Below are 11,420 nucleotides of genomic sequence, written 5' to 3'. Positions count from 1 at the left end.
ATGTAAGTAATATTTGCACTCACTGACACAAGAGAAGGAGGAACACAGCAGAGGAAAAACAGTATGCTGCTGCAGTAAATGTTATCTAATAGACTGAAAATGCTCTGCTCCAGCAGCTCAAGCGGAAAAAACTAGAGCAATTCTAGTCCTCATCCGGTTACACTTTATCACCAGGGTATGTTAGTCTACATAATAACAGTTTACAGAATTCAGAAAGAAGATTTTACTCTAGCATTTAACAAATGTAACACTCCCCTCCCAACAACCCACATATATTTACATTATAAAAAGGAAAAAAAAAGAGAAAAACAGACTTGGTGGAGTTACATTATGATGGTGAGCCTCTTCCTGTAATGAGTGATTTAAGGCAACTGGACTTAAGGGAAAAAAGCAGTACCTGTAATTACATTCTTCATCATTTACATAATAGCCAATTGATCCTTACCATTAATTTCAGTGTGAATTAAATTCACATGTAACAGCTTTAATGTCAAGCACTGAGTAATCAAGTAGTATTTTTACCAGTTTTGGCATCAGGAGTCTGTTATTTTCTCAGAAACTGTTACACACAAAAATTCCCCTTAAATTGCTTCCTTTAATGTAGTCAGAAAGCAATACAGCTGACACATCAGCCAGCCATCTCCCGTTTTAACTGGTTTAATCTCTGTTTTAGTGTTGCATCTGCTCCAGAGCAAAAATTAACATGCAAACAGTTACAGAATACTTCTAGGTTTTAGTATAATCCATTTCAGGAAAAACACATAAATCTCAAGTCCCCATGAATTTACACTGTTGAATAGCAACATAGTACAAATCCTAGAAGAAACAAACAAAAAAAAACCAACAAAAAACAACAACAAAAAATAACCCCAAAACAAAACAAAAAAAAAAAACAAACAGTGGAAGAAGTAAAAAAGAACAAACTAAAAACCCAAAAACATAAAACCAACAAACCAATTAAAAATCAGGTTTTAGAAATACAGGTACTCCATTTTTAAGCCAGCCTTTAAGGGCCAGTCACTTGCATAAGTGGAAGAATTTCTTACCATCACATAATTCCACCAAGTTAATCTGTAGCTTAACATACTGTTTTCAAACAGAGTTCCACTGCTTCTGTGTACAACTCTATAGCTTCTTCTGCATTGTCTTTGTCATCTTCATCAAAAGCCTGTGTAACTAGGAAGTGAGCACGCTCCAAGTCCAACTGTTGTTTTGACTTCAGAGGGTCTGTGTTCTGTGACTGAACTAAATGAAAAAGAAAGTATTTAGCTTTCTACAGCAGCAGATATGTAAAAACAGCTATGGGTACTGAAACACTGGCAGTTCTAATCAGATAGGCAGTACCTATTTCTTGGCTGGAAAGCAAATCTTTCTTAACTTCGCTAAAAACATCTTTGCAAGGACAAGAAACCAATACCACTACCACCCCCTGAAGAAGAGATACACTCTCAGGGTATTTCACAAGTCAATGTAAATAAAACCTCTTTCATACTATATTAAGGACAAGGATGTTTAATTATGCAAAATAGAATCATAGAATGCTTTGGGTCGGAAAGGACCTTAAGATCATCTAGTTTCAACCCAAAAAATATTGCACCATTTGTGAAAATATGTCACCTATGGTAACACAGAAGTTCCTCAGGTGTCTACCTTTAATATAATTTAATATAATGACCTGAAGGAGATTTCTGTTTTCAGGCATTTTGAAGACTTGACTGGACCTGACCAACCTGGTCCAAAAATCAAAGTCTACAGTGATTTGAGTAGGAGATTGGTCTATAGACTTCCCAAGGCCCCTTTCTGGCCAAGTGATTCTATGCTTCTAACTGAGAATTGCAGATGTACAAAAATTTGAGATTTTGGTGTAAGCATAAACACCAAAACTAGATCAAACAAGGAAACCTTTATGAGAGCAAAGGGCTCTTTGCCCTCTCAAAGTTAGTAATTCTACATGAATACCAGAACCCACTTGCTTCACATCCATCATGCAGCTGAGGCTTAGATGTGAGTTTTGGTTTGTTCCTGAACATTTTTTGTTGCTATATTGAATTACTTTTTCAGGTTTGCTCTGCAGTTGTGGTTCCTAAGAATATTTAAAAGGAAAAGATACCCACACCCACATCCTTAGGAAGTAAATCTCCACTTCATTTCTGACATATAAGAATCCAAAGCACTGATGTGCTTGCTTTATTTGTCGTCCTTCACAAAAGACAAGGAAATCAGAATAATGAAAACCAGTACACATCATTGATACATATTTCACAGCACTGAAAGGCTTTCCACTCAATAAATTTACGCATAGGTTTAGTTAGAATGGTCCTTACCCACCTGCTGAATGAAGAGCTTGAACCCTTTCCAAGTACTCATTTATTTTTTCTTGAATATTTTCCAAGTTGGACCCTGCCATCCCGGCATAAATCAAGGCTTGTGCAGCTTCCTGCAAGGAAATAATTTGAGACAAAGTTAATGTTTGCTGCCTAGAAAATTACTTCCCATAAACAGAGGACCTACAGGAGCCATAAACTGGGTGAAAGCAAGCTCCTGCATCTGCAACAGATTAAATGGCTGCAGGGAAGTTGTGCTGGAAATAACAAATTTCAAGTTACAAATTAGATTATGTTCAAGATCTCACACATGGGACAAGCTGCAATATCAAAAAAAAACAAACCCAGAAACCAAACTTTGGAGGTTCTGTAAGGCCAGATCTTACATCTGCCTACACAGGAATGCATGGAATTAAGAGATTTTAAGTAAAATCAGCATGCTCCAAACATGCACTGAAATCAGTTCAGTAAAGCTCACAAGCCACAAACTGCCCTTTAATTTTAAAGCTACAGACTTGAGGTTATGGGCAAAAAAAACATATACCAAACACTGGATGAAAGCCTGCTTTCAGGACATTGCATAGGCCTCCAGCTCAGAAGCACAGTATATTACCTGCATGAAGGCTTTTTCAGACTGTATAAATCTATTAAGAAAAAAGACCTTCAGTTGCATAAACTGCCTATCCTTTCACTAAACTCATAAAAAACCTATACGGCTTGTCGGGGTTCCGATAAACAGAACTGGCACAGCATCAGAAGCATAAGGAGAACTGAAATTTGTCACTCGGAAAGATGAGGATAAAAACTCTATTCTGTCCTCATTACTCGCATGGAAAAATCCGCTTCTGTGGCAGCGCCCATCTTCCCAGCAGCAGTAGAGGAGGTACTCGCGTAGCAGGCTGAGTATGCAGGAAGGAGATCAGTAACTAGAGAACTGTTCCACAAAGATGGGGCTTGGAAAGGCTGCAGAGGTCAAGCACACAGCCATGGCCAGAGGATTTCTCTTGTGTGCCTTATGGCCATGATTTCTGTCAAGCTTAGCAGTTTGCCCCATCTGCCTAGCTTAGGCAAGCTTAAAACTGATCCTGATACAACCTGTGCTTTTTATCAGGACAATTTCTCATTGACAAGCATCATAGAACCAAGTACTTCACACTCTTTGTCAACATCCATCACCAAATCACATCATATAAAATGTTCAAAGCAACAGAACGGTAAATATAAGTACTGTTCCATTCATATGCAGCAATTAACTACCATCAAGGTCTAGCATACAACTATATTTCGTGGGGATAAAAAGTGCACTGTAGAGATCTGCTCAAAGGATATACATGTATTTGTGACACACCACAACTACAGATTGACAAAACAGGCACAGTATTGTAGACAACATATTGTAGACAAGTTGTCTACGTACAACACAAAGATCAACTGTTGGATTTTCAAACCAGTGCTGCAAATTCAATGCACAATTGATGTTGCTACTGTGATTTTAAGCACAACTGTTTTGCCAGTTTTTAAGATGTATCACAGTATGCTGGAGATTGGAAGGGACCTCAAAAGATCATCTAGTCCAATCCCCCTGCCAGAGCAGGAACACCTAGATAGTGTTACACAGGAATGTGTCCAGGCGGGCTTTGAATGTCTCCAGGCGGGCTTTGAATGTCTCCAGGGAAGGAGACTCCACAACCTCCCTGGGCAGCCTGTTCCAGTGTTCCGTCACCCTCACTGAGAAGAAGTTCCTTCTCAAGTTTAAGTGGAACCTCTTGTGTTCCAGTTTGCACCCATTACCCCTTGTCCTATCATTGTTTGCCACTGAGTAGAGCCTGGCTCCATCCTCGTGACACTCCCCCTTTATATATTTATAGACACTTATAAGGTCACCCCTCAGTCTCCTCTTCTCTAAACTATAAAGACCCAGCTCCCTCAGTCTTTCCTCATAAGGGAGATGCTCCACTCCCTTAATCATCTTGGTTGCCCTGCGCTGGACTCTCTCCAGCAGCTCCCTGTCCTTCTTGAACTGAGGGGCCCAGAACTGGACACAATATTCCAGATGGGGTCTCACCAGGGCAGAGTAGAGGGGAAGGAGGACCTCTCTCGACCTACTAACCACCGCCCTTCTAATACACCCCAGGATGCCATTGGCCTTCTTAGCCACAAGGGCACAGTGTTGGCTCATGGTCATCCTGTCGTCCACTAGGACCCCCAGGTCCCTCTCCCCTACACTGCTCTCTAGCAGGTCGTTCCCCAACCTATACTGGAACCTGGGGTTGTTCCTGCCCAGATGCAGGACTCTACACTTTCCCTTGTTATATTTCATCCCGTTATTCCCTGCCCAACTCTCCAGCCTGTCCAGGTCTCGCTGGATGGCAGCACAGCCTTCTGGCGTGTCAGCCACTCCTCCCAGCTTAGTGTCATCAGCAAACTTGCTGATAGTACACTCAATTCCCTCATCTAAATCATTGATGAATATATTAAATAATACCGGTCCCAGTACTGACCCTTGAGGCACTCCACTAGTTACAGGCCTCCAACTAGACTCCGCCCCATAGACTACAACTCTCTGGCTTCTCTCCTTCAGCCAGTTCGCAGTCCACCTCACTACCTGGTCATCCAGTCCACACTTCCTCAATTTAGCCGTGAGGATGCTGTGGGAGACTGTGTCAAAGGCTTTGCTGAAGTCAAGGTAGACCACATCCACCGCTCTGCCATCATCCATCCACCGTGTTATTTCCTCATAAAAGGCTAAGAGATTGGTCAAACATGATTTCCCCCTGGTGAAGCCATGTTGACTGCCCCTCATAACCCTCTTATCCTTGATATGCTTTAAGATGGCACCAAGGACAAGGTGTTCCATCACTTTCCCAGGGATGGAGGTGAGGCTGACTGGTCTATAGTTACCCGGGTCCTCTTTCTTGCCCTTTTTGAAGACTGGAGTGACATTTGCTTTCCTCCAGTCCTCAGGCACCTCTCCCGTTTCCCAGGACTTGGTAAAGATGATGGAGAGCGGTCTAGCAATGACTTCCGCCAGTTCCCTCAGCACCCGTGGGTGCATCCCATCTGGACCCATGGATTTATGGATGTCCAGATTGCTCAACTGATCTCTAACCCATTCCTCATCGACTAAGGCAAGTCGCTCCGTCGACCTGACTTCATCTAAGGTCTCAGGGGTACAGGGCTCTTCAGGACTGCCTGCAGCAGAGTAGACAGAGACAAAGAAGGCATTCAGTAACTCTGCCATCTCTGCATCTTCTGTCACCAGGGCACCCATCCCGTTCATCAGTGGGCCTACATTGCCTCTGGTGTTAGTTTTGTCTGCCATGTACTTGAAAAAGCTCTTTTTGCTGTCCTTGACCCTTCTTGCCAGGTTTAATTCTAAGGAAGCCTTAGTCCTCCTAGCTGCCTTCCTACATCCCCTAGCAGCAGCCTTATATTCCTCCCAAGTGGCCAGCCCCTCCTTCCATGACCTGTAAACTCTCCTCTTCCACTTGAGCATACCCAGCAATTCCCTATTTAGCCACACAGGTCTCTTGGCCCTCTTCCTTGACTTCCTACGTGTCGGGATGCTCCGATCTTGAGCACGGAAAAAGCAGTCCTTGAACGTCAACCAACTATCTTGGGCCCCTTTTCCTTCAAGCAGCCTTGCCCATGGGATTTCCCCTAGCAATTGCTTGAAAAGGCCAAAGTTTGCCCTGCTAAAGTCCAGGGTTGCAATTCTACTTGGTATTCTACTAGTCCTACCACACAAGATCCTGAACTTCACCATCTCGTGGTCGCTGCAACCAAGGCAGCCCTCTACCCTTACTGCTTCAACCAGACCCTCCTTGTTAGTGAGGATGAGATCCAGCAGCGCTCCTCTCCTGGTCGGCTCATCCACCATTTGCAGGAGGAAGTTATCATCCACACACTGGAGAAACCTCCTGGACTGCGGCTGGGTTGCCGAGTGGTCCTTCCAGCAAACATCAGGGAAGTTAAAATCCCCCATGATGACCACGGCCTGTGACTGTGAGGCCTCTCTCAGCTGCCTGTAGAAGGCCTCGTCAACTTCCTCACCCTGATCTGGTGGTCTGTAACAGACACCTACAACAGTATCCCCCCTGCCAGCTTGCCCCTTAATTCTCACCCACAGACTCTCAACTCGCTCATCATCTGTCCCTGGACAGAACTCGGTGCATTGTAGTTCCTCCCGCACATAAAGAGCAACCCCACCACCCCTCCTGGCTGGCCTGTCTTTCCTGAAAAGGACATAGCCCTCCATGACTATATTCCAGTCATGTGAGCTGTCCCACCAAGTCTCTGTAATTGCCACCAGATCAGAGTCTCCTGACTTAACACAGGTTTCCAACTCCTCCTGCTTATTTCCCATGCTGCGCGCATTGGTGTACAGACATTTCAGGGAGCGAGCTGAGCACACCGATTTCACCCTAGGATTATAGGAGGCCTCCCAGTCTTCATTAATTCTGGAGCGCTGCCCCACTGGGGCAAGCCCAGCAACAACCCCATCCCCCTTCGAATCTAGTTTAAAGCTCTCCAAATGAGCCCTGCTAATTCGTGCCCCAGTATCCTTTTGCCTCTGTGAGACAAACCTTTCTCACTTGACATTGTCCAGACTGGTGCCCTATAAAACCAGCCATTATCAAAGAATCCAAAGCCCTGCCTGTAGCACCAGTCTCGTAGCCAATTGTTCATGAACTGAATCTTCCCATTCCTTCCCACATCATCAGTGGAAGATGGAAGGATGTAAACATAATGAAAACAGTCTTTTATAATTTATGCCTCTGAAGGACTGAAGCAGTTGACAAACTGCCTGAAGAACCAGCATGCCAACTGTTTCCAGTGATAAAATGGACATGCAATTCAGTTAGTGTAGCTGTGGCACACCAATCATGTCAAAAGACAGTAATGGCATTGAAGAGATAAAAACTCTGAACTATGCTATTGGCCATCAGTCTGTAATTAGCTAAATGCTGGTCAACAATCAAACTTAGCAACAGCCTTCACCAGTTTTGCTGCAGTCGTCAGCTGCCCAAATAAGTTTGACGCTTCCATAAAGCACCCTCGGCAAGTTGCCCCAAGCTGGTTCACATGCAGCTTTCCTCTAGGATCTATCAGTTACACGGTAGCAGGAAGCAAACAGCATTTTCTATCCATAGGAACTCCATTTAGACAGGCCATTTGCTGTCTATCAGCAACAAACTGTATCATTTCCTGTGCTTCATCCTTAAAGTCAGGTTCTTGCAGAATCCTGTTCAGCACCCAAGCTTTCCCACGGGCTTAGTAATTGCACCAGGGGGCTCTGAAACGCTTAGAGCAGTTGATAAGAAAATTGGTGACAGGCCAGATGCTTATTCGCACTGTTCACTAAAAAAGTAACTCCAAAATACTAGGTGATATTTTCTTACTATTCTTGTTTAATCTAAAATTGACTGTGATTCTTCAGGAACAGCCGGCTAAATCATCATGAAGAATTCTGCAAATGCAAGAGATTTTTCAAATGCTGTAGAGAAGCACACAAGAGTGATTATCTGCACAAAAATATGGTTTTCTTCTGAAGAGCACTTGAAAATTTCTTCCAGATATACTAAGAAATGTACTAAATAAGGTAATAAAGTAATAAAGAAGTACTGTGCACAGCTATTAGACCATGCACGTACACTGTTGTATTATTATGGGTAACTGTACTTGGTTTAGGAGCGTATATATGCTTTACATATATAAACTTAGCTCACTCTACATTAACAACCAGGTTAAAAAAAAAGTATCTATCCTTTCACACATGCTTAGGTCACCATGATAACAGCACTATACTTTTTATATTGTTTCAAAGACACATAGTATTCATGAAGTAAAAGGTCAGCTACAGAGTTCTTAGCAAGTTAACAGAGAAGTTATTTTGGCAGGATAACGGAATTTGTGGAATGATTACTGTAACAATGATTAGACACAGGCTTCCAAGAAATCCCTTCTCACAGGTGAGATGGGTTCCAGGATACGGAACTTTAGTGTAACTTTGCAAAACATAAATCCAACAAAATGAGACCACTTGCACAGGTAAAGAAGGCATAATGGTTGCAGAGAAGCTACTAAATACCAGGAGTAAGCACACAGATACCGAGCAAGACATTGAATCAACATAAATACACCCTGGATTCTACAGGAATCAGATGAAGAGGAAGCTGCATTAAAATAATAAAGTGGGATCTCTAACATAAAGGGTATTCATATGTGGGTTTAAAACACACCACGGGTAGCTTGCGACCTGAAGCTACCTTACTACTGAGCATCTTGTATTTCACCATGTACGTCTCTATTTGATTATACGCCAGTTGTTCCCAGCTGCGTGCTCAAGAGCTGCAGTATGCCCACTTCTCCTATGCCTCCCTCACGTAGATCTCCAGAATGCTCAGCACTTACACCTCCAACATAAAACCGAACAGCCTGGCAGAGGTAGGGGGGAGGCCAGGAATGAAGGTGGGGCACCAGCGGGAGAGAAGCGTTTTTAGCTGGCTTAAGCAGCAGCGTCCCAAAGAGGATCCGTGTCTCCAGCAGCTGCACAAGTGCCCCTACCCGCTTCTCAAGTACCCCTACCCGCTTCTCAAGTACCCCTACCCGCTTCTCAAGTACCGCCGCTGCAGCGCTTCCCCGCAGCCCCCGAGCAGGCAGCAGCGCACGGGCAGTCCGTGCTCCCGCCCGGTAACACAAGGCAGGGAAAACGCGTTTCGCAACCCGCCCTGAAGGACGCCGCTCCTCCGGAGATAAACTTCCGACGCGGAAGCCCGGCCTTCCGGTCTCTTCTCGGCTGAAACCTTCACGCCTTGCCCCAGGCCGAGCAGCGCTCCCGTCCCCGGGACGCACCGGCCAAGGGGGCTGGGAAGCGGTCGGGGCAGCGCTAACCCAGCGCACCGCTCCCCACCGGCAGGACACGGCTAGGCCACCCCTACCTCCCTCAGCCCTCTGGTGGCTCAAGGCGGGGAGGGAGCGCAAACCTACCGGTAGGCCTAAAACCTCAGCACAGCGAAGAGAAACGGACACCGGCGCCCTGAGGGAACCGGCTGCCGCCGACGCGCCCTCCGTTCCCCCCGTACCTTATAGTAGAAGACTGCTTCCTGGTAGCGGCCGCTGTGGTCCCGCTGCACCGCCAGCTGCGCGAACCTCACCGCGTCCAGCTCGTGCGCAGTGGCATCCATGGCCGGCTCCCTCCCGGTACCGCCGCCAACGGCAGCGAGCCCCACACCAAGCCCTCCGCCTCCCTGACCCCGCCACAGCCGCCGGCTCCGCCCCCATTCCGCCCGCCTGCTCCCCTGGGCACGCCCGCCTGCCCTCACTGAGGCTGCCCCGGGGAAGCGCGCAGAGCGGTGCCCCGTGCTGCGGGGTTTTGGGGTGTAGGAGCGGGCGGGAGTGAGGGTCGGGGCGGTGGGAGCAAGGGGAGGGCAGGGTGTGGGAGTGAGCTCAGGGCACAGGGCGGCAAGAGCATGGAGAGGGTAAGGAGCAGTGGGAGAGACACGAGGGCACGGGTGGGTGGGAGAGGGGCAAGGGCATGGGGTGGTGGGAGCGGGACGAGGGGAAAGGGTGGGAGTGAGGAGAGTGCAAAGAGCAGTGGGAGCAGGACGAGGGCACGGGGCAGCAGGAGCGAGGCAAGAGCGCAGGGCAGTGGGAGCGAGGTGAGGGTACGGGGTGGCTGGAGGGAGGAGAGGGCAAAGAGTGGTGGGAGGGAGACGGCACGGGTGGTGGGATCAGGTGGGGGCACAGGGCAGTGAGAGTGAGGGGAGGGCATGGGGCAGTGAGAGCGAGGCAAGAGCACACGGCAGTGGAAGCGACGCAAAGGCAAAGGGCAGGAGTGAGGTGAGGGCATGGAGTGGTAGGAGCGAAGAGAGGGCACAGGGTGGTGGGATCAGGTGAGGGAACGGGGCAGCGGGAGGGAGAGGAGGGCACAGCGTTGTGGGAGCAAGGCAAGGGCAACGGGCGGGAGTGAGGTGAGGGCACGGGATGGTAGGAACGAGGAGAGGGCAAAGAGCAGTGGGAGCGAGACGAGGGCATGGAGTGGGGGGATCAGGTGAGGGCACAGGGCTGTGGGAGCGAGGCAAAGGGCAGTGAGAGTGGTAGGGGATCAGAGGGCAAAGAGCTTTGGGAGGGCACAGGGCAGTGGGGCACAGGGCTGTGGGAGCGTCGGCACAGGGTGGTGGGAGCAAGGAGATGACAGAGCAGTGGGAGCAAGGCAAGAGCACAGAGCAGTGGGAGCGACGCAAGGACAAAGGGCGAGAGTGAGGTGAGGGCACGGGATGGTAGGAGCGAGGAGAGGGCAAAGAGCGGTGGGAGCGAGATGAGGGCATGGAGTGGCGGGATCAGGTGAGGGCACAGGGCTGTGGGAGCGAGGCAAAGGGCGGGAGTGAGGTGAGGGTACAGGGTGGCCGGAGTGAGGACAGGACAAAAAGCAGTGGGAACAAGACAAGGTCACGGGACAGCGGGAGCAGGTGAGGGCACAGTAGCGGGGAGAGCAAAGTGAGGGCACAGGACAACAGGAGTGAGGCAAGGGCACGGGATGGTAAGAGCGAGGAGAGGGCAAAGAGCGGTGGGAGCGAGACAAGGGCATGGAGTGGTGGGATCAGGTGAGGGCACAGGGCTGTGGGAGTGAGGTCGGCACAGGGTGGCGGGAGCAAGGAGATGACAGAGCAGTGGAAGCGACGCAAGGGCAAAGGGCGGGAGGGAGGTGAGGGCAAAGAGCGGTGGGAGCGAGACGAGGGCATGGAGTGGGGGGATCAGGTGAGGGCACAGGGCAGTGGGAGCGAGGTCGGCACAGGGTGGTGGGAGCAAGGAGATGACAGAGCAGTGGGAGCAAGGCAAGAGCACAGAGCAGTGGGAGCGACGCAAGGACAAAGGGCGGGAGTGAGGTGAGGGCACGGGATGGTAAGAGCGAGGAGAGGGCAAAGAGCGGTGGGAGCGAGACAAGGGCATGGAGTGGCGGGATCAGGTGAGGGCACAGGGCTGTGGGAGCGAGGCAAAGGGCGGGAGTGAGGTGAGGGTACAGGGTGGCCGGAGTGAGGACAGGACAAAAAGCAGTGGGAACAAGACAAGGTCACGAGGCAGCGGGAGCGATGT

At 48.5% G+C, this 11,420-nt stretch overlaps 1 protein-coding gene across 5 annotated transcripts in view; it reads right to left on the bottom strand.

Annotated features, from left to right (window-relative positions):
- The window catches only part of CAPN7 (calpain 7), a 32,028-nt gene extending 22,469 nt beyond the window's left edge, over positions 1–9,559 (bottom strand). For 3 of the 5 annotated variants that reach the window (XM_062617209.1, XM_062617214.1, XM_062617212.1), the window contains exons 1-3: positions 9,410–9,559; positions 2,329–2,437; positions 1,088–1,245 (exon numbers count right to left, since the gene is read on the bottom strand). In XM_062617209.1, coding sequence (XP_062473193.1) covers positions 1,088–1,245; positions 2,329–2,437; positions 9,410–9,511 — 369 coding nt within the window. In that variant the 5' untranslated portion in view covers positions 9,512–9,559. Of the gene's footprint in view, positions 1–1,046; positions 1,246–2,328; positions 2,438–9,050; positions 9,074–9,409 lie in introns of those variants that run through there. The other 2 variants (XM_062617211.1, XM_062617213.1) reach the window with 2 other exon arrangements.
- Between the last annotated feature and the right edge of the window lie 1,861 nt (positions 9,560–11,420).

Source organism: Pezoporus occidentalis, unplaced genomic scaffold (genome assembly GCF_034315485.1).
Source record: "Pezoporus occidentalis ecotype Australia unplaced genomic scaffold, CSIRO_AGI_Poc_V1 ctg193, whole genome shotgun sequence".
Classification (NCBI taxonomy): domain Eukaryota; kingdom Metazoa; phylum Chordata; class Aves; order Psittaciformes; family Psittacidae; genus Pezoporus; species Pezoporus occidentalis.
This window is presented reverse-complemented; position numbering and strand designations above follow the sequence as displayed.